The sequence below is a fragment of the Chelonoidis abingdonii genome, chromosome 23 (genome assembly GCF_003597395.2).
Source record: "Chelonoidis abingdonii isolate Lonesome George chromosome 23, CheloAbing_2.0, whole genome shotgun sequence".
Taxonomy (NCBI): Eukaryota; Metazoa; Chordata; order Testudines; family Testudinidae; genus Chelonoidis; species Chelonoidis abingdonii.
The window spans coordinates 17,810,895-17,837,279 of NC_133791.1; the positions used below are offsets into that span (position 1 = coordinate 17,810,895).

The 26,385-nt window shown below is 52.2% G+C and overlaps 1 protein-coding gene across 2 annotated transcripts in view; it reads left to right on the forward strand.

Annotated features, from left to right (window-relative positions):
• Positions 1-25,284, forward strand: part of ZBTB17 (zinc finger and BTB domain containing 17) — a 34,955-nt gene extending 9,671 nt beyond the window's left edge. Inside the window, exons 2-15 of one of the 2 annotated variants that reach the window (XM_032787598.1) lie at positions 5,269-5,475; positions 9,161-9,349; positions 10,222-10,392; positions 10,622-10,747; positions 12,865-13,100; positions 13,188-13,330; positions 14,094-14,394; positions 18,044-18,131; positions 19,224-19,340; positions 21,351-21,471; positions 22,465-22,595; positions 22,891-23,106; positions 23,711-23,800; positions 24,739-25,284. In XM_032787598.1, coding sequence (XP_032643489.1) covers positions 5,269-5,475; positions 9,161-9,349; positions 10,222-10,392; positions 10,622-10,747; positions 12,865-13,100; positions 13,188-13,330; positions 14,094-14,394; positions 18,044-18,131; positions 19,224-19,340; positions 21,351-21,471; positions 22,465-22,595; positions 22,891-23,106; positions 23,711-23,800; positions 24,739-25,004 — 2,402 coding nt within the window. In that variant the 3' untranslated portion in view covers positions 25,005-25,284. The remainder of the gene's footprint in view (positions 1-5,268; positions 5,476-9,160; positions 9,350-10,221; positions 10,393-10,621; positions 10,748-12,864; positions 13,101-13,187; positions 13,331-14,093; positions 14,395-18,043; positions 18,132-19,223; positions 19,341-21,350; positions 21,472-22,464; positions 22,596-22,890; positions 23,107-23,710; positions 23,801-24,738) is intronic. The other variant, XM_032787599.2, reaches the window with a different exon arrangement.
• The last annotated feature ends 1,101 nt before the right edge of the window (positions 25,285-26,385 follow it).

A 26,385-nucleotide genomic window follows, 5' to 3' on the forward strand; every position in this document is an offset into this window, starting at 1 on the left:
GGCTATCCAGTTCTGCTGGAACCACTGCCTTAAAATGATATCATATGAGCAATTGTCATCCAGCCAGATGGCCTCATGTGGGTGAGCATCCCTTTTCTGTCTGTTTCTGAAATAAGTGAGTTTTCAACCCAGGTCTTGCGCCCAGACCAACATACTGTCTTTGCTGTTGGTAAAAAGGGAGAATGTTGGCCATCTGGAAAGGACTTTATTCTTATCCTTCATTGCATCTAGGGGAGGCCTAGTCTATACTAAAAAAATTAGGTCGAACCAGCTATGTCACTTGGGTATGAAAAATCCGCACCCGAGCGAAGTAGTTAAACTGGCCTAACCCCTAGTGTAGACAATGCTAGGTTGATGGAAGAATTCGTCTATTGATTTAGCTACAGCCTCTTGGGGATATGGATTAACTACACTATGGTAGAACACTCCCATCAGCATAGGTAGTGTCTGCCCTGTACTGCTTCAGTGAATATCTGGGCCACTGTAGCATTTCAAGTGTAGACCAGCTCTTAGATTCTACAGCACAAAACTGTCCGTTCAGGACTGTGACCGCTCCCTTGCTATCATTGGGGTGTGTATATATATACATACACACATTTTTGGGAAATGTGATCAAATTTTATGTAACCATTTTTGAATTAGTTTGGGTGTGAAAATATACTTCCGCCCCTCCCGCCCCCACCACCACTTGTTCTGATCAGAAATTTTGCGCTTGGGTAATTCTGAGCAGGAGTTAGAAACATTAAAGTTGGCTTCTTCTCTACATGTTATTGAGACTCAGTTCTCTTTACCAATCCTGCAAGCACGCACAAAGTATATACAAAATTTGTAAGCCCATTTTGAGCATGAAAAGGATGTTGTTGAATGTCATCTACCTCTTTCCATGGGGGTATTTTTTGCTCTTTGTGCATGATTTCCTATGGTTTATCCTAATTCTGTTATAAGAGTTCTTTAGTTTAAAAAAACCTCACTTTCTGCCTCTCTTCTCCTTGCCTTTATTAACGGGTAAGAATACAGGGTCTTTGAATAATTTTTTATTTATCCATATATTTTAGTGTCTGTTCCTGCTGCTTATTCCCCATTTGAAACCATAAACCCTGTGTTTGTGACATTGTAATTAGCTGCTGTGCAAGTGAGTCACAAAGGGAGGATTAGGATTTCAGGTGCAAATAAGCTGTGCGAGCTGGTGAGCTCTTGAGAACAGGTGTAGCTCTCTCTCCTGCAAATGGCCTGGATTTTTTCTTTTTTTTTTTTTTTCTCAATGAGCAGATGAGTGTCAGAGGGTTCTTTCAAGGTTTTCCTGTGGGGTCAGCTGCCCTTTTTCGTGCTTGAAAGATTTTTAATTTTGATAAGGGCTGGAAGTCATGCAGGAAAGGATAGGGATTACGTCCTTGAAATTACACACACGCACATTTATATTATAATAGAAAACATGCTAATTTTGTAACTCAGAGTAAAGACTGTGTCCTCTCAAAATCTCAGCTTATCTGTTTTTTTCTAAAAGAGCTCCTCTGATTCTAACAGGAATTGTTTTGGGGAAGGTCTTTGACCGGTGTTATACAGGAGGTCAGACTAGATGATCACAGTGGTCCCTTCTGGACTTAGAATCCATGAATCTATGCATCTTCCAGATAGTACATAAGAACAGCCATACTGGGTCAGACCAGTGGTCCATCTAGCCCAATATCTTGTCTTCTGACAGTGGCCAATGCCAGGTGCCCCAGAGGGAATGAACAGAACAGGGAATCATCAAATGATCCATCCCGTCACCCATTCCCAGCTTATGGGACTCTGAGGCTACGGCCACCCAGAGCATGAAATTGCATCTTGGACCATCTTGGCTAATTGTCATTAATGGACCTATCCTGAAGTTATCTAACTCTTTTTTGAAGCCTGTTGTAGTCTTGGCCTTCACAACATCCCCTGGCAATGAGTTCCATGGGTTGACTGTGTGTTGAAGAAGTACTTCCTTATGTTTGTTTTAAACCTGGTGCCCATTAATTTCATCGAGTGACACCTGATAGTTATGTTATGTGAAGGAGTAAATTACACTTTCTTCTTCACTTTCTCTTTACCATTCACGATTTTACAGACCTCTATAATATCCCCCCTAAGTCGTCTCTTGTCCAAGTTGAACAGTTTCAGTCCTTTTAATCTATCCTCATTCTACCTTCTTATCTATCCCTTTCTGAATGGTTCTTAACATTCTGTTCACTTTTGACTGCCACTGAGTGGATGTTTTCAGAGAACTATCCACAATGACTCCATGGTCTCCTTTTTGAGTGGTAACAGCCAGTTTAGACCCCATCATTTTGTACGTATAGTTGGGATGATGTTTTCCAATGTGCTTTGCATTTATCAGCACTGAATTTCAGCTGCCATTTTGATGCCCAGTCACCCAGTTTAATGAGATCCCTTTGTACCTCTTCTTGGTCTGCTTTGGACTTCACTTTCTTGAGTAATTTTGTCTTGTCTGCAATTATTACCACCTCACCGTTTACCCCTTTTTTCCAAATCATTTTTTAATATGTTGAACAGCACTAGTCCCAGTACAGATGCCTGGGAGACACCACTATTTACCTCTCTCCAGTATGAAAACTGACCAGTTATTCCTCCCCTTTGTTTCCTCTTTTAACCAAGTATTGATCCATGAGAGAAACGTCCGTCCTTTCCCATGACTGCTTATGAAATCTATAAAGTCTGCTTTAAGGCCCCCGTCTTGTAATTGAGTCCACATGGACAGACCTTTGCACCTGTCTGGAGCCCAGTTAGCCCAATCCTGCAGGCACAGGAGTCTGCCTATGCAGATCCAATGGAAAGACTGAAGCTGAAATTTGCCGGTGCACTAAGATCTCTATATCACTCGGCTGTACTTAGCCCAGATGGAGTCTTCCTCCCTCGCTACATTCCACTTTGCTACGAGAGGTGGTTTCAACAAGACTTACTTCCGCAGGTTATTTAAAGGCAGGATGTCTTGCATACATTGCAACACCAGCCTTTCCACCCCCATTCCTGGGCCACTTGGGATATCGCTATGAAGTGTTGTTTGTCTGCTGTTCAGTTGGATAATGAGTCAGGGCGGCTGCCCTTTAAAGCACACTGACTGCATGGGGTGCCTTGTTTGGGTTAAACCTTTCTCGTCTATTTGGAATGGCCTGTGTAAAGACACAGGATTCTTTTGGGGTAGGTGGCCATGTAGCCAAAGGCGTTCTAATGTGATCTGTGACCACCCCTCCCGTGAGATCCAGGTGGAGCTTCCTATGGGACCGTAATCTCTATGAGCCTCACCTTCATATTGAAGATGAGGGCTTCTGCAGTCGGCTCCACTTTGTGCCAAAGTGTCTCCTTGGGGTCCTGGTATGTTCCTGAGTGGTTCCGGGTACCATGAGACACCTGGGGGCAGGTTTGCAGAAGTTCAGAGGACTCACAACTGAAGCTGTGCTTTGGCGTCCTAAAGTACTATAAAAATGCTGAGCACTCTGAAAAATCAGGCCCTGGGCATCATGAATTGGTCACTTGACAATTTTGTCAAATAATATATTAAAATCTGGTTGGATCTCAGTTCCTCAGCTGGCAAATGTGGATGCTAAGGCCCCCCCCCCCCCAATGCTCTCTGGAATGTTGTGAAGATAAATTCTCTAATGTTTGTGAATTGCTCAGGTGGGGAGAGCACCATAGAAACACTTGGGAGGAAATCAGTCATTTTGTATTCAGTGCAAGGATGGATAGTGTACGTTAAATAACATCTGGGGCCACACGTTGAATGAAGAGGATAAAAAAAAATATTGACTGATACAAGGTTGCACAGACCTCCTTAAATCGGGCATTTTCTAACTCCTTAATCTTTTGTCTATTTATTTTTAGATCTAATCATAGAATAGAATGGGGTGAGGGAGGATACGGTATGTTCATGCAGTTACATAGGCTGCCTGGATGTACAATTGACATGTGCTGAAATATTTAAAAGATATAAATAAATATTGGCGATCCCTGCTGGCCCCTCTCAAGCTGGGATCAGTTGATATCTGTGGGCTTCGCAGTAGAAGTGGGGTTTGTGGAGGGATTTGAAGAGGGTCGTGGTTTTGTGTGCTAATTCAGGGAGAGTCCTGGGTGTAAGGGGCAGTACTGGGAAAGTGGGAGCCAGTGGTAACTGCAACATGGTGAAAACAGGCCAGGAGGGTGGTTTGATGTTAGCAGCTGCAATTGGATGGAGCCAAGCTGGGTGCCAGAAAGAGGTTACAGGAATGGAGGCTGATCTGTATGACTTTCAGTTTTAAGTGTCTGTCTGATTGGAAGGACCAGGGGGCATGTTAGTAAATGTGATACTATAAGTCAGTATTTAAAATTCCTTTTGACACTTCCTAGTGTTGCTCCTGCACCCACCAATAGGCCTTCGTTTGCAGGCCTCAACTAGCGAATTTCAGTCAGAAAACAGCACTCTCTTTTCGAAAGAAAACGTGACAAAATAACAGAAGCAGATTTTATGCCAAATCAGGTTTAAAACAGAGCTGCAGCCTGCGGCTTTGCAGGGAAATGGTTAATGGGGTGGGTCTGATACAATTGACCAGGGAGGCCATAGCATTTGGCACACTTGATCATCCCACCAGCAGTGGCCTGCACTTCAGATGGAGGCAAAAATTCTGAACAGCCTCCTCCTAACCTTGATTGTCCACTTAAAAACTTTCCAAGAAGCACCTTCACGCTTTCTCCCACAGCGGCCCTTGTTCATGGGAAGAGCTCCTGCAAGGCTGCCAGAGTGTCCCTTAGATCTCTCCTTAAAACACTTCTCTGCCGTGATTCCTACAACCCACTCGGCAGTATCATCTCGTTTCGTCGTATACTCCCATCTGTCTGTATCCACCTGTTTTCTGTAGTTTCATACTTTGGTGCAGGGACCTTCTCTTAGCGATGTGTGTGCACAGTGGAGCCCTGGCCTCCACGTGCTCCTGCAATACGAAATGCATAATAATGACCAATGGTACAGTGTGAGGCTGTCTTTCTTATGGGCCCAATGACTGACTAACTGCCCAGTAGAGACTGAATTAGCTCGTCAGCCCTAACATTCGTTCCTCCAGATCAAGGCTGAAGCCCGTAGGTGGAAGTGGGTCTGTGCTCTGCTTCAGTTTTAAGCACCGTTAGTCGGCACTTACACACCATAAAATGATTTTAATAAAACGTCCCTGGCTCCAGCATCAGGCTCAAGCACAGTAGCTGGAGGGACTGAGCGTAGGCTCTGATCAGCCAGGTGATTGAGCTTTCTCTCCTCAGCTATGGATTTCCCTCAGCACAGCAAGCAGGTCCTGGATCAGCTGAACCAGCAGAGGCAGCTGGGCTTGCTGTGTGACTGCACCTTCGTGGTGGACGGCATTGACTTCAAGGCCCACAAGGCCGTGCTGGCAGCCTGCAGCGAGTACTTCAGGATGCTATTTGTGGATCAGAAGGACGTGGTGCATCTCGACATCAGCAATGCAGCAGGTATGCAGGTGCGGCTCCTGGGAGAAGCCAAGGCTGCACTTGGGAGAGGAACTGTGGCCCTGAGATGGTGGGCCGTATCCTCAGGAGGTGTAGATCACAGTGGCCCTGTTGAAGTCAGTGGAGCCACACCAATTCACACCAGCTGTGGCTCAGACCCAAAGTGTGCAGAACCTCCTAGAAAACTTTAGGGCTGGGGTGGGGATAGTAACGTTCCTCCTGAGCACTGGAGTTGCCAGACTGGATCAGACCCATGTCCATAGCCCAGTGTCCTATCTCTGACAGTGCCCAGCACCAGATGTCCCAGAGGAAGGTGAAGTAACAGAAGTAGGATAATCTGACCTCGTTACGGTCTCCTCCTGATCCCTAATAGAGACTGGTTTAAACCCTGAAGCATAGTTTCTAGAACTTGGTTTGTATTAGAATCATAGAATATCAGGGTTGGAAGGGACCTCAGGAGGTGTCTAGTCCAACCCCCTGCTCAAAGAAGGACCAACACCAACTGAATCATCCCTGCAAGGGCTTTGCAAAGCCGGCCCTTAAAAACCTCTAAGGATGGAGATTCCACCACCTGCCTAGGTAACCCATTCCAGTGCTTCACCACCCTCTTAGTGAAAAAGTTTTTCCTAATATCCAAGTATTAACTGTTATAACTCTGCATATTCTTGATATCCCTGAGAGACGTCCACTCACTCTTTGAATCTTGCTAAGTTCTTGGCCTTAATGACCTCCTGTGGCAGGGAGTTCCACAGCCTCATTATACTTTGTGCAGCAAAGTATTTTTCCTTTGATCAGTTTTGGACTTGCTCCCTTTCAGTTTCATTGACTGTCCTCTTGTTCTTGTGTTATGGGACAGGGAGGATAGCAGCTCCTGCTCTTTCTTCTCTAAACCATTCATTGTTTTATATCAGAGGGGTAGCCGTGTTAGTCTGGATCTGTAAAAGCAGCAGAGAATCCTGTGGCACCTTATAGACTATGTTAGTCTATAAGGTGCCACAGGATTCTCTGCTGCTTTCATTGTTTTATATGATTTTATCATGACTCCTTTTATTCATTTCCTTGTGTCTGCACTACAGAGACCATACTGGGTAGCTATACTGGCATAGCCGCCTACAATAGACATGGCCTACACCAACAGAAGTTATTTTTGCCGAAGCAGGGAATTCCCCCTCCCCGAACGACATTAGCTAGGCCCTCTTCCATCGACACTTTTGTGTCTACGCTGAGTGGGATTGTTGGCATAGTTGTGCCAGTCAAGCTTGTGGGTTTTCTCACGCCCCTGACTGACACAGCTATGCTGATACAACTTTTTAGTGTAGACCAAGCCTAAGGTAACAAGCCCAGTCTTCTCCACCTCTCTTCACAGAGACTGTTTTCATGCCCCTAATCATTCTCATCACTCTTCTGTGAACTTGTTTGCATCCTACAATATTATTTTCTAATGGGAGGACCAGTTCTGCGCACAGTATTCTAGAGGTGAGGGGTACCGTCAGTTCAGATCATGGCATTACAGTATTTTGTATATTATTCTCCATCCCATTCCGTAAGCATCCTATCATCTTGTTTGCTCTTTGACTGCAGCTGCTCATTGAGTGGAGGTCCCCATTGAACTGTCCTCAGTGATGCTCTGATCTCTTTCCTGAGTTGATCAATTTGTTTAGAACTCTGCTAAGTTCATGAACCTGTCAGGTTTGAATTTTTCCCTCCAATGTGCATTGCTTGGCATTGATCAACACTGAATTTTCTCTGCCATCGTATTGTCTATTCACCTAGCTTCATTAAGCCCTGAAGTTTCTCTGTCTTCTGTGGGCTTGACTAACCTAAATGACTCTGTGCCTTCTGCAAAGGTTGCCTCCTCACTGATCATCTTTCCACCTCGTTTCCGGATCATTAATAAACATATTAAACAACTCAAGACCTAGTAGGAACCTAGAGGCACCTCACTGTTAATCTTTTATGATGGAAACTGGCCGTTTATCTCTATTCTTATTTATTTTCTGTCTCGTAGCCAGTTTTTGATCCATGACAATATCTTGCCTCTCCCTCCAAGAATACTTAGCTCCTTTAGTAGTTTCTTGTGCAGAACCTTATGAAAGCTCTTTTGAAAGTTGAAAGGATGTTCACAGGTTTTCCGTAAACCATTACCTTATTGACATGTTCAAAGAATTCTGACACATCAGTGAGATGAGACCCATCATATCATGATCTTCCAGATCTTCCATCTTTTTTTGTTCTATTTTTAGTTATCCTTTCAACCAACGTACTGGGTACAGGTGTAGGACTTGCTCGTCTGTTGTAATTCCCTGAGTCACCGCTATGGCAGCTCAACAGCTGGCCAGATACAACCTGTTGGATGCCTGTGATCGAGATGTGGCCAGTACCCTATACAGACACTCACCATATAGAGATAGCTGTCTAACAGTCATCTGAAAGGAAAAAGGAAACAATGATCCTGCCAACATATAGTATATGCCCAATATTTATTACTTCAGTATGTGTGGTTGGACAGATGTGCCTCGCGTCTAGAAGCTAATGGTCTTAGAGTAGAATGGGAGATTATCTGCGCTCCGTAACTGCAACATATTTCCAATGTTTACCAGTAAGCAGTGGAAAGATTTGTATTGTTAATATTAGAAGAAGATGGATTTGTTGTTTTGCATTAGCACTTAAAGGCTCCCACCAAGATGCAGGGCCTGTTGTGCTAGGCTCTGTACCAGCACCATCGTCAGAGACAGTTCCTGCTTCAGAGAACTTCCAGTCAAAACAGACAAGCCAAAGGAGAAGAGAATGGAAGTATTATTATCCTCATTTTACAAACAGGGCAATGATTCCCAGAGAGAGGAAGTGACTCACCCAAGGCCGCATAGGAAGTCTGTGGCAGAGCCAACAACTTAACCCAGGTCTCCTGAACCAAAGAATCATCCTGCCTCGATCTGACATTCCCCAGGATACAATCTGGACTGCTGAACTGCTGGGTCCCCTCAATTCTCCAATCTGGGGTGCCTTTTACATTGCTTCACTGTGAGAGCAACACTCCTGGTCTGCTGTCACGCAGCCTCTAGCATGTAAATTACTCCCAGCTGAGTTATCTGAGTGCCTCTAGCCAGCCACTCCTGAATTGTATTGCAGAGTCACACCATGCTTCCCTAGACTTGGAACATGTCTTATACAGTTACACCGTTGCCATATATGTTTTACCAGGACAATAATGTTCAGCAGATTATGAATTTTTGAATGATACCTCACAAGGCATACTTTGTACAAAATGTATCATTGTTTATAAAAAGGATGAACATAAGAGTACAGTCACACTCCCTGAGTTCCATGTCTTATTTATTTCAGCCTACAGAATTTTACCTCCCCCCCCCCCCCCCCGTGCTAAACTAACACTAACAATGGCAACAACTGGTTAAAGTATCATTATTTGTTACTCTTACCTAGAAAGTAAGAATCTGGCATAGTTTGAATTAGGCTTTTTAGGGAGTTTTATAGCTGCATATAGGATACGTTGTTAATGCCTTTGAATCAATGGGAATTAGCCACCTAAACCTTTTTTAAAAATCTGGCCTTTAGTCACTAAGGCATGTTCAACCTCTAAAATGTTGGCAACTTAGCTTGCTATGAAAAAGCCACTCATCTCCAGAGCTTTGATTTGTGTTTATTTTGTTTCTGGTCTATTTTCTTGCAGGCCTTGGTCAGGTACTGGAGTTCATGTACACAGCCAAGCTCAGCCTGAGCCCAGAGAACGTGGAGGATGTACTAGCAGTTGCCGGTTTCCTCCAGATGCAGGAGATCGTCAACGCTTGCAATGCTTTGAAGTCTCTCACCGTGTCAGCTGAACCCTGTTCAGAAAGCCACAAGGTCCCTGAAGTGACTGGTAGGCAGCCCTCTTACCCCCTGGGGCTTCCTGTTCCCAATAGGAATATGTTCAAAAAGGCTCTTCTCAAGGGGTGCTGGTTTAGTCCGGATTTGATTGCTGTCTTTAGCGTGGATCTGTTACTGAACTGTCCTTAAATCAGGCAGGAGCTGAGAGGAGAAGCTAAACTTTGATTCATTCCCAGTTAGATGTTTTCTTTACTCTAATAAGCTGGCCTGGAGATTGTGGTGAACTCATTGATTAGTCAGTCAATAAAGAACCATGTCCTTCCAAAAGAAATGTAAGGAAGGTGCAGGTGAGGTCACCCCAAGCTGTGCATGTGGCCTGCGAAGCCGCAGAACATTGGCTCCCAGGCTCTGGGGGCAGCACTGCCAGTTTCCCAGGTGAAGAGCACAGCTGTACCTGGCAACGTCTATCTCCTGGTCAGTGGCTGCTCTGTAGCATCAATGGCTCCAAATCCTAGTCTTGGCACTGCAAGACTTAGGGGACAGGGATTTGGTGCACTAAGATTGGTCAGACACATGCAGTACATTTCAGTATTGCAAGTCATGAGTTCTGGCTTAGATCTGTTCCCTCTAACTTACCCTCCCAAGATACAGATGAGGCTTATGTATCTGTGTAACCCCATGGATGGCACCAGGCGTTATGTGTTTGCTACTAAATGTTTGTTTTCCTTTCTTGTCCCACTAGTAGTATGTGTTGATAACATCTTCAGACAATTAGCGCCCCAGGTGCTATCGGCTGGCCTTTCTGACTGCTGTGTCCATTGTTTGGACTCTCAGAGTCCAGCGCGGAAGTTCTGGTTGCTTTGTCCATCTGTCATCACCAAATGTGAAGAGAGTGTGGTTTGCTTGTGTGTGTTTCCCCTGTAGGGGATGAAAAAGCACCCAAAGAAGGTAAAGCAGCAGCGTTCGGTGGACTCGACAGAGCTGAGCAGGTCCCATCTGATAGACAAGAGGAGGAGCTGATGATGGAGGCTGCAGCAGAGCCAAAGGAGAAAAAGCCTGAGGAGGAGGACAGCAAGGAGACCAACGACCGAGCAGGTCAGTCTGAGGAGGGTTATGTATAGAAAGTGGAGGTAATTAAGCTTCCTGGCTTCATACCTTCGCTTGTGTGGTGCTAGGCCTTGGGGCAGCCTTCTGCCTCCCCCACACCCCTTAATCTCGCCTGATCCTTTCCACAGCCCTCCATGTGTCCCCCCCCGCCCCCCATTTCCTCACAGGTCTCAGCCGTAGCAGTGAATGGTTCTAACGTGCTCTTCTTTGTTTCTAGGTGCAGGTGACGCCGTACGGGAGGACCCCCACTCTGAGGTGCCCACTAGCCAGCAGCCAGAGCATACCAGGCCCAGCATCGCCAGCCTGGCTGCAAAGTGCAGCTCCTCCCAGAGTTCAGAGCAAGGTGCGACCTGCAGCTGGCACGGAATGGGGCTTTGACAGTAAACTTCCCCCCTTACATTCAGCTTTGTCGTCTCCACCTCCTTTCGCACAGAGGAATAGCTCCAGACCCCAGGCTCCCCATGGCCACACCCCCACACTTGTCAAATGTTTCTGCCCTGGGTGTTTGGTTTCATCAGAGCAGGGCTCGCTGGTTCTTTCCCAGGCAGTTGGCTGGCTCGGCTCCACTGGGAACAGGCCCGAGTGGCATGCCACAACAGGACGTGAAGTGGGAACAGGTGTCACTGTCTGCTGTTCAGCCCATGCTCTCGCAGCAGGCCATGAAACCTGCAGCCTGGGCTGTCCAGGTCGTCAAGTATGTCAGGATTGCATTGCTCTGAGCTGCAAATAGCTGGAGCTGAAGTTGGGAATTTTAAGAGCTATAGTTTTTGTTGGCACAGGAGCTTACATTTGCAAATCCAGGAACTGAGGATCATCCTGCTCGTTAGATGCAGCTTGTTTGAAAGCACGGGGCTTCCCTGGGTTTTGTATACGTACACCTGGATCCCTTTCATGCTGGCAGAAAGCGAATACCCTTAGAGGAGGAGGAAACCTACCCCTTTAGCAAACCACAGCTGGGCAGGTGAGCCAGGCCGGGGGAGCCGTTGTGAAACACCAGGGCCTGTTAGAAGCTACAAAGCAGCGTTTCGGTAGCTTTACTGAGGCACTTAGAGAAGTTACAGTAACTCTAGACAACTTTTTCCATTCAAGGGGTTGCAAATCCCAGTTCCCAAGCAATGAGAGAGGCCCCATGTCCCAGGCAGCCCATTAGACCTGAATTATGTTGGGGACCCCAGATCTGTGGGGCCCTGTTCCCTGAGCCCTCTCTGCCTCACCAGTATGCAAACACCAGGAGGGTTCCAATGTCTGTGGACTTTAGGAGGTGTACAGGGATGGGGAGGGCTGGCTGGTCAGAAGCCCCAAACTCCTTGTGCACTGCTTCTTTAAATGCCGAACACAGCCCGTATCGTATTTTTAAGGTGTAGCAATTTCAGCAAGAAGTGACAGTTATATGGCCACGCAAATGGGCATCTAATTGCATTTTTACCAGAGACTCTGGGAGTAGGTGCTGAACAAAGGACTGGGCTGGAAACAGGAGACTTCTGTGTACAGAACAGGTTCCCCCCACAGGCAACAGCAATGCAAGCTCCCTGGGGCTGTCCTGCCAGCCTGCTCCTGCTCCCACCTGGAGCATAGCTTGGTTTCCCATTCAGTCAATGGAAGCTCTGCAAGGCAGTTGGTGGTAGATTTAATGCTGTGCAAGCACCTGTCCAATGGGAACTGAACTGAGATCATCCAGCAACCCTGCAGGGGGGAATCTTTCAGTCACTCGTGACTCTGCATCGGTGACCTAGAAGTGACAGGCCGAATCCCGTCACTGGTCCCTTAAGCCTGGGACCCATATTTAGGCTGAAAATTTTCCATCAAAACCTATTTTTGCCAAAAAAAACACCAACAGTTTGGCATCTAAACAAAATTTTGCACAAAAAGTGTCTGCTTTCCGTGGAAAATGTTGATGGGTTTTTTTTGTTTTTTTCCATCAACCTGAATTGCTGAAAACCAAAATGTTTCAATTCTCAATTCTCAAATAAAACCATGGAGCATCATAGGAATTGTAGTTCAGGTGTCTCATACTCCCAGTCCCCCTCTCGGTTGGACTCCCTGGACAGATTTCGTTTCCCCTGATGCTTTGTGGCCATATGACTGCTAGGAGGCATCCCTCTCCCCTCCTTCAGGGCAGGGGCTGTGGCCCTCCAGGGCAGATGAAGTCTAAGCCGGGAGCCTGGCCTCTAGAGGAGGCTGGAAGCATGCAGCGCTACAGCTGCCTTTCAGATTCGAAATATTTTGGTTTTCAACTGAAAAAATTCAGGTTTTGATTTTTTTTTTTTTCTTGTTTCTGCCAAAAACTCAAAATTGCCCCTGAGGGAGTAACTCCCTTTTCCAAGCAGCTGTCCCATCTGGGTCTTTGTCTCCCAAGTATGCAGGCTTCTTTTATTAACCATATGCAATGCCGCAGCAGGATTTTTGTCTCCCCTCTTTTATTCCTGGTTTTCAGCATCCCTCTGTCTCCTAAACCTGCAGAAATGGAGGTAGAGCTGGAGGGAAAGGAGGAAGAGGAGGAGACGACAGCGGAGGAAGCTAAAATCCCAGAGGAAGAGAAGCCACGATTGGAAAATGGAGACAACCCTGAGGATAATGAGTCAGGGGGCACAGACTCCGGGCAGGAGAACTCTGGGGAAGCCAGGCTGCTGCGATCAGGCACCTACAGTGACAGGACCGAGTCAAAAGCCTATGGCTCAGTGACTCACAAATGTGAGGTAAGATGAGCGCAGCTTCCTCCCGGGCCTCAGTTCCCCTGGACTTCGGTGAGGCTGGCTCTTTATCCTGTGTGTCTTTGTCCGTAGGACTGCGGAAAGGAATTCACGCACACTGGTAACTTCAAGCGGCACATCCGGATCCATACTGGAGAAAAGCCTTTTTCTTGCAGGGAATGTAACAAAGCGTTCTCCGACCCGGCGGCCTGCAAAGCCCATGAGAAGACACACAGGTACACTTGCTGCCAACCAAAAACAACATGCCAGTGAGCGCCTGCTCTTCGCTGCAGCTGCCGGTCTGCTCTGCAGCCAGGTGTGGGAGCTGCAGCTCGTGTAGACGGACCTGTGCTAGCTCCGATCTAGCTAGCTCAGTGAAAACAGACGTGTGGATGCTGTGCTGTGGGCTGCACAAGTCCCCCTGACGCCCCCCACGTACGTACTGGCTGTGTAGCCTGCACTGCTGCATCCTCACTTTTATTTTTATCAAGCCAGCTAGATTAACCCTAGCATGGGGGTGCCTGGATGGGCTGCAGATCCCATCTGTGTGTGCCAGCAGCTGGGAGTTGGGGGGTTGAGAGGACTTAGTAGGTGGAGTGAGGGGTTGCTAATGGAGTGAACTCCACTGCAGCCAGGTTGATGCACCCTCTAATTCTCCCCCTTGCCTGCTGTCCCCGCCCATGGCAGCAGACGTCTGGCTGGGTGTAGTGCTTCTAAAGGGGTGAAGCCCCTCTGAGCCAGGGAACAGCCCCTCCTTGCTGCTTGGCTACAGCAGAGCTCGCCCATTGCTGCACACTGGAGTCCTAGTCTCTGGTGCTGATGTCTTGATGCTGGAGGTATTCCAGAACGTGCCTGTGTTGACTCTCTAGGCAGGTGTCTTGTCTGAGGGTTGATCTTAGAGCTGCCAAAAGGAGAAGGATCAGAAATGTCTGTCCCGAACAGACAAGCCGCCTGGCTGCCGTGCGGAGTCCCTCAGTCCCTTCTGAATCCCTCTTTCAGCCCTCTGAAGCCCTACGGCTGTGAAGAATGCGGCAAGAGCTACCGGCTCATCAGCCTGCTGAACCTGCACAAGAAGCGGCACACAGGAGAGGCCAAGTATCGGTGTGACGACTGCGGCAAGCTCTTCACCACCTCGGGCAACCTCAAACGGCACCAGCTGGTGCACAGCGGCGAAAAGCCCTACCAGTGTGACTACTGCGGGCGCTCCTTCTCCGATCCCACCTCCAAGATGCGCCACCTGGAGACCCACGACACAGACAAAGAGCACAAGTGTCCTCACTGCGATAAGAAATTCAATCAGGTGAGTGGATGGCAGCTGGGGAGCCCCTCTGACAGCTTGCCGGGACCTCCAGGGGCACCCCCAACAGCTGTGGACAATAAACACCCTCGCGGCAGACTTGCTTGTCCTTCTGTCTGCCAGAGAAGTTGCTGGTTGGTTGCATTCACCAGCCTCGAACCCAGAGCCGCTAGAGGAAGGCCAGATTGGGGTCATCGAGTCTCTGGGCTGCATCTCCCTGTTGGTATGGGGTCTCATCCACGGCCCATGGGAAGACTCCCATTGATTCTTTCATAGGCCTTGGGTCAGGCCCCTTGTGAAGTGGCAGGTGGCAGCTGCAGGCTGCATTTCTGGGGCTGGACCCAAAGCACAGCCCCAGAGTCCCCAGTTCAGAGTTAGCACTTTGTCCTCCTCCTCCTCCTCCTCAACATGCGACTAACACCTGGAAACGTTTTGCATTAGGTGTCTCCTTAGTCCCCAAGAGCCCCTTCTCCCCTGTGAAGAGCCCAGGAAGATCTGGGGGGGCTGTAACAGAGCCTGTCTCCTCCATGTCAAAGTCCTCCGTGGAGAACTAGAGAGCAGCCAGCTACTCTGGAGTAGGTCCCCCGTCCAAACTCTGTTCTGGTCTGTACTGGTTCTCGGTGTCTGAGCGCCTACATACTAGCCCTGTGAGAGGTTTGATTGTCCCCATTCTACAGATGGGGAAACTGAGGCACGGAGAGGGAGGTGACTGATTCACCCCCAGTGTCGCAGCAAGCCAGGAAAAGAATTCAGGTTTCCTGACTCCAACTCTTGTACTGTATCCCCGGGACCCCACTGCTTCGGAGCTGTAGAGACAGGGGGGTTGGGAGGAAAGGAAGTCAGCCTGTGAGCCCTGATCCATTTGTCCTTGCGTTAGTAGCAGCTGGAAGGAGGCGTGTTACAGTGCAGCTTTGGGCAGCGGCTTTGTCTTGGCAGCATCTGGGGAGCTGTCATCTTCCCAGCGTAACCCCCACTCCCTTTCCCAATGGAGGATCTTGTTAGTGACCAGGACCTGACTCCAAACCCCCTTGCACAGCCACTGGGCTCTGGGTGACAGAGGTTTAGTGCTGGATCCTGCTCCCCTGGAAGTCAGTGCAAAACTCTCGCTGACTTTGGCGAGCAGAACTGTCCTGTGTAGAGCAGAGCGAAGTGAGCAGCTTGGTGAAGCACGTGGGCACCGGTACCCTGAGACAGCCATCCCTGCCTGCGCCTCCGTCCTCTTCCTCAGAGTGTTTCTTGCACAGAGAATGTCCTTCCTGGGCTCCTTACACGGCACTGGCCTCTCATGATTTTATCTTGTGCAGAGTTCAGGATGTAGGTTTTGCTCTGCAAAGCCCTCTCTAGCTAGCCCAAGTCCTGCCTTCCCCCTCCTGCTGCATCCCAACAAGTGAGATCTGAGGGGCATGTTGTGACAGCCCCTGGACTCACAGAGGAAGGATGGGCCTTTGGCTCTCGCTGCACCAGACCAATGTGGGAAGGGAGGTACCGGGTTCGTCGACCTTTAGGACACATTCTAAACATAGACATTGGTCATAGATACTTGTCTGGCCTCCATTAAAGTGGTATCGAGCGCCTCATGCTCTCCAGTGTATTTGTCTGCCACGCCCCTGTGCAGCATGGCAGGCTACTGTCCCCATTGTATAGATCAGGAGCTGAGAACCAGGGAGACTGAGTCGCCCAAGGTCACCCGGTAAGTGCGGTGGGTCTCCCGAGTTCTAGGTCCCTGGGCCAATCTTCCTCTGATGGCGCTGTCAGTAGGAGGCCGGGCGGATTGAGTTTCCTTGATTTCTCTGGCAGCTTTTGCTGACATGCCGTAGAGGTCATGATGACACAGTTTGCACAGAGAAAAGTAGCTAGATAGATCTCACCCAGGGGTTCAGTAATTGGGTCATTTCTTTGGTGCCAGCTTCTGATTTCAACACAGGCTAGTGCCCTGTGCCTGGGTGGCTTCGGGTTTTGACATCGGACTGCCCGAGCTCAGCCAAAACCAAAGGCGATCAGCCCCTCGATGTTTCCTCTTGTACCAGGTTGATGGTTCTAGGTCTCCTGCAAAGTCTGTGTGAAGGAAGCGCATCACCGAAGTGGGCACCTTTGCCAGGCTTTGGGCTAGGAAGCAGTTCTGGATTGCTGGGCTGCACTGGCTCTCAGTTGTGCAGATGCCTTAACCGGACCTCCATGGGTATTTTATTACTGAGCTGATCTTTGATATCAGGTTCTCTCTGCTGTGCCCGGGAGTTTCCTGAGTACAGGAGGTGAGGGGAAAATTCAGCTTCTAGCTAGGTACTGAGTGGGGCTTCCTAGCTGACTGGATGTGCTGGGCGCCCAGTGTTTTCCTAGGGAGCCAGTCCTCTGCTCAGATCAGTCGTAGGTAGCAGGATTAGCAGCAGGATCGTTTCCAGCAAATGCAGAAGTTGGCTGCATCCTCTGCCTTTCTCCATCTCACTCCTGAGGCTGTCGCTGTCCGAAGCCGCAGCACCCTCCTGTCAGGAGAGCTGGAGCTGAACGTACATCCCCGGTCCAGCACCTGAACCACGAGACCAGATTTGCCACATGTACGCAGCACAAACCCAGGACAAAGCAGGGCTGTGGTGGATGAACAGACTTTGCACGTCTGTGCTCCACTTAGACATTGTCACTGAAATGCTGCTAGGGCTGCCAGGGGTCTGGTTTTCAGCCAGAACGCCCGGTCGAAAAGAGACCCTGGCGGCTCCAGTCAGCACCACTGACCAGCCATTAAAAGTCGGGTCGGCAGCGCAGTGGGGTTAAGGCAGGCTCCCTGCGGCTCCTGGAGGTGGCCAGCATATCCAACTCCTAGGTGCAGAGACCAGAGAGCCTCTGCAGCTCCCATTGGCGGGGAACCACAGCCAATGAGATCTGTGGGGGCAGCATCTAACTCCCGGGCCACCCCCGCCTAGGAGCCAGACATGCTGGTCCCTTCCAGAAGCGGCCTGAGGTAAGCAATGCCTGGCCAGAACCTGCACCCTCTCCCATACCCCAACCCCCTGCCCCAACCCAGAGCCCCCTTCTGCACCCCAACCCCCTGCCCCAGTCCAGAGCCCTCCTCTGCACCGCAAACCCCTCATCCCCGGCGTCACCCTGGAGACTACACCCCTAGCTGGAGCCTGCCCCCCAGCCCAGAGCCCTCTCCTGTACCCCAAGACCCTCAACCCCCTGCCCCAGCCCAGAGCCCCCTCCTGTACCCCAAACCCCTCAGTCCTGGCCCCACCCCAGAGACTACACCCCCAGCTGGAGCCTGCACCCCAACCCCCTGCCCCAGCCCAGAGCTCCCTCCTGTACCCCAAACCCCTCAGCCCCACCCCAGAGACTACACCCCCAGCTGGAGCCCCTCCCCTCTCCCCCACACTCCAACCCTCTGAGCCAGCCTGGTGAAAGTGAGTGAGGGTGGGGGAGAGCAAGCGACCGGGGCAGGGGGGAGATGGAGTGAACTGGGGGCGACGCCTTAGGGAAAGGGTGGGGCAGGGGCGGGGCCTCTGGGAAGGAGGTAAGGGTGTCCGGTTTTGTGTGATTAGAAAGTTGGCAGCCCTCAATGCCGTCCACCTGTGTGCGTCCAATATACTTGGGACTGCCCACACAATCCCTCAGCTCCCCGAGGAGCAGCAGGGCTCAGTGGCGCTGTTTTGTCTGCCTGCAGGTGGGGAACTTAAAGGCGCACTTGAAGATTCACATCGCGGACGGGCCGCTGAAGTGCCGGGAATGCGGCAAGCAGTTCACCACGTCAGGTACCACGTGGGGGACACGTGGGCGGGTGGGTACAAGCGTGTCCGCAAACAGCGCCACCTAGAGTAGAGGCCGCGGCTTTGCAGGCTTAGGCTGGGTTGGGAAGAAGCATTGGGGTGGGGTGAGCGGCTCCTCAGTGAGTCAGCAGATACTCAGCATGGGCACAGCGTCCCTGAGGTGAAGATTTCCCGGGGGCGCCCCCTGCTTGGACAGAAAGTGCTGCCCAGGTTGGCAAGAGGAACTTCTGGCACTGCTAGAAGCAAGCCCAGCAAGGGGGCAGAGGGACAGCTGGTGCCCTTTTCTCTATCATCAACCCCAAGACTTCAAGGATCACGAGTTAGGCCCCAAAAGATCATGAACTGCGCTTAAGACTCGCATGATTTAAACATAAGTAAATAATGAAATTGGGTGGTTCTTTGCCCTCAGGTGTCTGAGCCTTTAGGGAGTCACAGCTACAGGCTTTTCTCCATAGCCATGAAGACTAGAAAATTCCTGTTTTTTAAAAATGGAAGCTGAGATTCTTGTGTAATCACCTGACTCCAGGAGCTGGGGCTTTAAGAACACCACCAAATATGGCAAGACCTGTGCTGCCAACCTGAGAGCTGACAGCGCTGCCCATTAGCATTTAATACACTGGGGGAGTGAAATCTAAAATCCTCAGAGACGCTGAGTGTCTCTAAAGCCACTGCTGGGGTCAGGCCGCATGAGTCACTTCTTGAGCTGAGCTGTTCCTGTTGCCCTGGATTGCTGTTTGCCAACGCAAAGCCCCCCTCATGGCATAGCACGGGTCCCTTGCCTCCTGCTGCATTGCGCAGGGCTGAGAGCATACTAGTCAGTGTGTATTTGTGTAACAGGCTAGAAATCCCGGGACCTCCTGAATGTCACACTCAGTAACTGAACAATACGCGGTCCTGTGGCCTCAGAAGTGGAGCGCTAAGGCAGCACGAGGCCACGGAAAATGCACCGCTCTCGTTTGGTGATTTCTCACCAGCACAGCGCAAACCGAGCGAGCCAGTCTGGAGGGGGTGGGGGGAGTGCCCCCCCAACGCACAGCCCTCTGGGCTACTGACTCCCTCTTGTCTGGCTCCTCCAAGGGAACTTGAAGAGGCACCTGCGGATCCACAGCGGAGAGAAGCCGTACGTGTGTGTGCATTGCCAGAGGCAGTTCGCGGACCCCGGTGCCCTGCAGCGGCATGTTCGTATTCACACAGGTAGGGGACCCCAGCTTGGGCCAGCGGGAGACCAGGCCCCGAGACCCCCATCCTCTTGCTCTGGGGGTAGGCTCAGCAAAGCAAGCAGCAGGGCTGGGGATGGGCTGACTATGCAGGGCCACGTTCCTCTCAGACCTCTGCCAAGTGCCATCAGTAGCTGCCAAGAGGCTTTGGTTTCATGTGTATCTGTTATGCAGCAAACAGTGGGGTCTCCTGTGTGCTTCCAGCCCTTCAGAACGCTCCCCCTCGCCCCACGCCAAGGGGCCTGTGCTTCCTGCCCCCAGGATTCCAGAGCGTGTGTATGTACACGGCGTAGCGGGACAGCTGTGCTCGGGTCCTTCGGAGAACTGGTCTGCTGCCCATCATCACAGTATTTGGGCAGCCTCTGTGTAAAACCAACAGCAAGAGCAAAGTCTCTGGTGGATTCTTGGGCTCTCTGACACTCATCCGGTTTTGGTGCCAGAGCTCTGCTTGGAAGGGGGAACAGCCGACCTGCCCAGCCAGGCTGTAACTCAGCAGAGCACAGGCTGCTGGCGGCTGGGGGTCAGGCAAGTGGCATGAGAAGCCGATGTGCTGAGTGTGACAGTAGTAGTTACAAGCTGCTGATGAGCTGCAGAACAGTGCGGTTGGGACAGACATGCCCAGGGACTGAGATGTGGTCTCATCTTTATACCCCTCCTACCACACACTGGCCCAGTCCTTTAACTCCTTAAAATGGCTCAGATAATTAACTCCAAAGCAGCCTGTGGGGATTTACAAAGGAGTCTCACAAAACTGAGTGGCAAAATGGCAGATGAAATTCAGTGCTGATAAATGCAAAGTGATGCACATTGGAAAACATCTTCCCAACTATACGTCCAAAATGCTGGGGTCTAAATTAGCTGTTACCACTCAGGACAAAGATCGTGGAGTCATTGTGGATAGTTCTCTGAAAACATCCGCTCAATGTGCAGCGGCAGGCAAAAAAGCGAACAGAATATTAGGAACCATTAGGAAAGGGATAGATAATAAGTCAGAAAATATCATAATGGCTCTGTACGTAATGGTACATCCACGTCTGGAATACTGCATGCAGATGTGGTCACCTCTGCTCAGAAAAGAGATACTAAAATTGGAAAAGGTACAGAAAAGGGCAGCAAAAATGATTAGGGGTACAGAACAGCATCCGTGTGACGAGAGATTAAAAATACTGGGACTTTTCATCTTGGACAAGAGAGGACTAAGGGGGGATATGATTGAAGTCTATAAAATCATGACTGGAGTGGGGAAGAGCGAAGAAGGAAGTGTTATTTACCCACTCTCACAACACAAAACCAGGGGTCACCCAATTAAATTTCTAGGCAGCAGGTTTAAAACAAACACAAGGCAGTATTTCTTCACACAACGCACGGTCCACCTGTGGAACTCCTCGCCAGAGGATGTTGTGAAGGCCAAGACTATAACAGGGTTCAGAAAAGAACTAAAGTTCATGGAGGATCCGTCCAACAATGGCTCTTAGCCAGGATGGGCAGGGATGGTGTCCCTAGGCTCTATTTGCCAGATGCTGGGAATGGAGATGGGGGCTGGATCACTGGATGATTCCCTGCTCTGTTCACTCCCTCTGGGACACCTGGCATTGGCCACTGTCTGTAGACAGAATACTGGGCTAGATGGACCTTGGGTCTGACCCCGTCTGGCCGTTCTTACATTGTGCCTTGTCTGAATGAGAGTCGGCTCTTCGGAGCAGCTCGTGTGTCTCCTCGGGCCTCCCAAGCATGTGTGAAGCGCCCATGTCCGTGGACCCCAGAGCTCTTCATTTCAGGCCCCTAGGGCTCAGGTGAGCCGCCTCTTTCCACCCACCTGGGAAAGGCCTGAAGCGGCAGAGCCCCCAGGATCTCTAGACGGCTGCCCCTATGGCCATGTGTGGGGGTCAGCTGGCTGGGGGAGCGGCCCACCAGCAACTGATCACTGGCCCTAGGCATGGGCGGGGCTGGTGGGGCTGGCTGCTGAGCTCTCCCCTTCTCTCCCCAGGCGAGAAGCCCTGCCAGTGCCTGATCTGTGGCAAGGCCTTCACGCAGGCCAGCTCCCTCATCGCCCACGTGCGCCAGCACACCGGAGAGAAGCCCTACGTGTGCGAGCGCTGCGGCAAGAGGTGAGGCCCCGCCCCACCCCCCTCCTGGGCTCCCGGCTGGGCCTCGCCTCCCTCCCAGGCATCCGGCTGCCCAGGCACCCCTGGATCTTAGCCCAGCAAATAGAGCAATGGGGCCCCGTGGGATATCCTGCTGCCCACATGTGCTCCTGCTTCCTGCCACCTGGGCCCCTCGCCCACTGCCCGGGGTCCAGATCCGCTGGCAGAGGGACAGTTACTTCGGTTGATTTGGTGCTTTCTTTTTCTTACGGTTCCGGGAAGGAGCAGGGGTGTCTGGGGGAATCGCCAGTGAAGCACACGGGCTGCTGTGCCCAGCTGAGGATGATGGGAGGGCTCTGCCAGCCCGGTGCCAAAGGGACTGCTGCCATTCCCAGGGGGTGCCCGCAGAGGGGGAGATCAGAGCTCTGTGGGAGCTGGTCTCCTCTCAGCCCTGCTGGTGCCCCTGAGATCAGCTGGGGGGTGGGCTGCGCATGGCCGGGGATGCTAGCTAAGGGGCTCTTAGCTCCCAGGGACTAACCTTCAGCACACTGCCCCGGCCCAGCTCTCCTGGTGCTGGGACACGTGGCGCTTGGCACTGGATGAAGTGCAGAGCCGGTGGGGGAATTTCGCCATTTCCGGGCCTGACTGCGTGTGGTCAGAACGATTCTCTGTCCAGGGCTGGGGATTGTTACGATGGGGCTCTGCGTTCGGGGCCATTTGATGGGAGCCGAGCACATAAGCCTCTGCCGTCTCTTTCCAGTTTAAAGGGGCAGGGCTGGCAGTGGGCACCTGGGGGCACAAGGTGCCCACCTGCCGCATGCTCCCAGCTGGGCTGCACTGGGCCAGCTCAGTGAAGAGGCTGCAGGCTCTGAGCCAGGCCTTCTCTCTGCTTTCAGGGGAAGCCCATGCGTCTGACCGATCTTGGACAGGGGCACCGGGTGCTCTGTGCTGGAGTCCTGTGACTGCACCCAGCTCCCTCCGCTCCCCCTTAACGGCCTCCCGCTTCCTCCCCACTAGGTTCGTACAGTCCAGTCAGCTGGCCAACCACATCCGTCACCACGACAACATCCGACCGCACAAATGCAACGTGTGCAACAAGGCCTTCGTGAATGTGGGCGACCTCTCCAAGCACATCATCATCCACACTGGTGGGTCCTGCCTCCCTGTTCCGGCAAGCACAGCTTCTTCACCCTCCTGGGAGCTGCTGGGCCCAGCAGCCTGGAAATCCCATGGGGAGATACCATGGCTTAGAGCCGGGCACCTGCTGGGCTTGGCTGGGAGAGGGAAGGGAGGGGGATCTCGGCAGTCCTGCTCCTCACCCATGTTTGGAGTCTTGATTATCCTGTGACTGACCCCCCGGCCCTGCCCTGAGCCGCCTCTGCTCCCCGCTCCTGTCACGTTTCCCTGCAGAGCTAACCCAGGCCGGGGCTTGGTTCCGTGCAGGGGAGAAGCCGTTCCTCTGCGACAAGTGTGGCCGTGGCTTCAACCGTGTGGACAACCTGCGCTCCCACGTGAAAACCGTGCACCAGGGCAAGGCCGGCATCAAGATCCTGGAGCCGGAGGAAGGCGACGAGGTCAACATCGTCACCGTGGCCTCGGACGACATGGTCACCTTGGCCACGGAGGCGCTGGCAGCCACGGCGGTCACACAGCTGACAGGTGAGCCTGGGAGTCTCCCTGCGCCGTTAGCAGAGCAGGAACCGCCCTCGCTGCACTGGGCGTGGGGCGAGAGGGGCCTGCTGCTCCAAAGGGAAACCTCCCTGGGCTCTCTGAGGCTCTCGCCTCCCCTGGGTCCCAGGCCCCTTCCCCTCCGCGGTCTCTGGCTCAAGTCTGCTGCGCTGGGCAGCATGGCTGGGGGTCGTTACCATCTGAACACAATGTAGGCAATGAATTTGGTGGGTGTCAGTCCGGGTCCCATGGCCGCTGGCACTAACTGCCTGCCTGTTGGCAGCCTTGGCAGCGGCCAGTGAGAAGCGTCTACCGAGCGAGTCCCCCTCTCGCTCCTAGGGCTGGCTCCATGCTCGCCGGCATGGGGCAGGACACCTGGCTCTAGGCCTGTGGGCCTGTCACCTTCCACCAGCACTGCATGGAACAGGCACCCTGTGGGTCCCAGCCCCTCTCTCCACGCCTGGCAGGGACTGGACTGTGCCTGTGGGCCCTACCTGAGCCAAATCAGCTGGCAGCCTGGCCAGAGAGCGGGGTGGCTGAGCCCCGAGGTTTGTTCAGGCCAAGTCACCCTCCTTCTCCCCTCCCCAAACTGCAGTGGTCCCTGTGACGGCCGCCGTGACGGCAGACGAGACCGAAGCACTTAAGGCCGAGATAACCAAGGCCGTGAAGCAGGTGCAGGAAGCAGGTGAGGAGCAGCTGAAAGGTTGCGCACTCCTGAGCCCACGGGGGGCATTTCCTGGCAACGTACCAAGGGGAGCAGACCTGAGGCCTGCTTTGGTCCCAGAGAGGAGACGCCAAACTCGTGGTCCAGTGGCGTTCTAGAAGCAGCCCAAATGTTTGGGGAGCGTCCATCAGTGCAGCCTCCCCGCGCTGGCAGGGGTCTGCACGAGCAGGTCCTGGCGGCTGGGTCAGCATTGCTGCACTTCTCACTGATGCAGGGCTTAATGATCCAGCACAGAGATGCCTGGTCCCTCTGCAATGTCCTTCCACCTGCGCCTCCAGCCCCGCTCTGCACCCAGCTCGCTCCGGGAGGCAGCCGGTTATTTCCCCATCGAGCTCAGCAAAGTGAAGGCAGCTGTTTGCAGAGCCCCACACGCGCAGTTAAAGGGATCGGGGGGCTCAGGGTTCTCCTGTCCGCTGGGCCCACGGGGATGGGATCCGGAGCGGAGCAAGTTGGCACCTTCTGCCCTTGGAGTCTAGGCTTGATGGTGATGAGGGCTGGGTGGCACCTTGGGCTGCACGGGATCCTCCCAGGGGTTTTAACGGGGGAGAGGGGGCAGGCTATGCAGCACTCCTGCTGTCAATGGCTCGTGGGGAACCCCGGCCTCTGGTTGATTGCATTTGAGCACACTCCTCAGCCCTCCCATCCCTGCTGTTTAGCCCATCCCGTGGGGACCAGGCCGAGTGGTTCCCTAGAGATTTCCTAGGGCTGTGGCCAGTCTAGTGTGTAAAGGACTCAGCCCTTGGGATCCGCCTTGCATGGGGACTGTTCCCCCTGGTGGGTGGATTTCTTCATGAGAGGGTCATGCTGTGTGTGAGCAGGAGCAGAATCCCAGCCCTGGCTCCCAGGCGTCTGTCTGGCTACACGGCCTTTGGGTGAGTCACTTCCCCGCTTCGTTACAGACCCCAACACCCAGATCCTCTACGCCTGTGACTCATGCGGGGAGAAGTTCCTGGATGCCAACAGCCTGGCCCAGCACGTGCGGATCCACACGGCGCAGGCCCTGGTGATGTTCCAGGCCGACACGGACTTTTACCAGCAGTACGGAGCCGCCGCCACGTGGCAGGCTGAGCAGGTGATCCAGTCAGGGGAGCTGCTCTTCCGAGCCCGCGATGGGACGGAGGTGCAGACCCCCATGGCTGAGGAGTGCCAGAACCCTGCAGAGTGAATCCGCAGCACCGGACCAGTCACAACGCCCCCAGGAGTGGGACCCAGGAGAGGAGATCGATCATGCTACAGCATTTGGCTACTAATGGTCTGCAAAGGAAGTAGGAGCCCACATGGGGGCGCTGCCGAGTCAGCTGCTGGTCACATCCCGACCAGTTATTTAAAGACAGCTCCATGGAATGATGTAAAAATGTATTTCTGTAATGAGAGAATCCACACTAAGTTGTGTAATATCTAGAGAAAAATAAATCCCATTATTTTCTAAATCCTATTTAAAACCAGTCCCCTGCCCCAGCCTCCTGGTGCTGTCTCTGCTTCCTGCCTTTTGCACTCAAACCTCCCCGAGCACTTGGGGGGAGCTGCAGAGCTCCTCTTCCAGCCTCAGGCTAAGCCAGGCGAGCCCAGGGGGCGGGGCTGGCCAGGGGCTGTGCTGCCCTCCTGAGCCTGCTGGATGTTACAGGGTGTTTCTGGCCCAACGGAGGGGGATTGTAGGGTGAGAACTATAGAAAAATCTCTCTGCTCGGGTGGTTAGAGTTGGCTGAGCTTCACTGCAGCATAGCTGGGCTGGGGGAAGCTTGCACAGCCTGAGAAGACCCTGGCCAGACCGAACTTCATCCCCATCTACTGCCCACAAGCGCATTTGGTGCCGTGACACCTCCTGTGGAGCCTGTTTCAGGCTCATCCAAATCGATGGGCCATCTAGGAGAGTCCCTGCTGCTGCGCCTTAGAATCATAGAAATGTGGGGCTGGGGGGGAACCTCGATAGGCCACCCAGTCGAGCCCCTGCGCTGACAAGTATCATCGAGAGCGGTGGTTCTCAACCTCTACTGTTGTGGGCCAGGTACACAACCCTTTGTTATGTGAGCTGAAGCCACACTAAATATACCACCTGAGTGTCATATGGGGCCCAGCTGTGTGCTGATTTGTACCTGTGTGGGTCTAGCCCTGCAAACAGGGACTTGGGCAGGGCAGGGAGGGCTGATCACAAGCAGTTAAGGGGGGGGCTTAGCTGAGAGAGGGAATCAGCTGTTCAGCTGGTCCCCTCCCTATGCAGTTGCATTCCCTCTGGCCAGTGGCACTTGGTCACGGACTCAGGGGCTAAGGTGAGGTACAGTGGGACGAGCAACCTGTCTGAGAGCCCAGGAAGGGGCAGGACATTGTTAACTCCGTTTGGGCAACTGCAGTGGGATCTCACTCCCCAGCTGGAGGGAGGACTCTGCTGTCTCCCCTGGCCTGGTTCCAGGCTGTGTCCACCCTAGATATGGCGGTTCTGAAACCTGCTCCTGTGGGAGCTGGCTCAGAACAGGGGGCACAGGTGAGATTGGGCCCTGCAGCTTGGCCTCCTCTCCAGTTGCCCTTTGTGTCTCCGTCATGGGCACCAG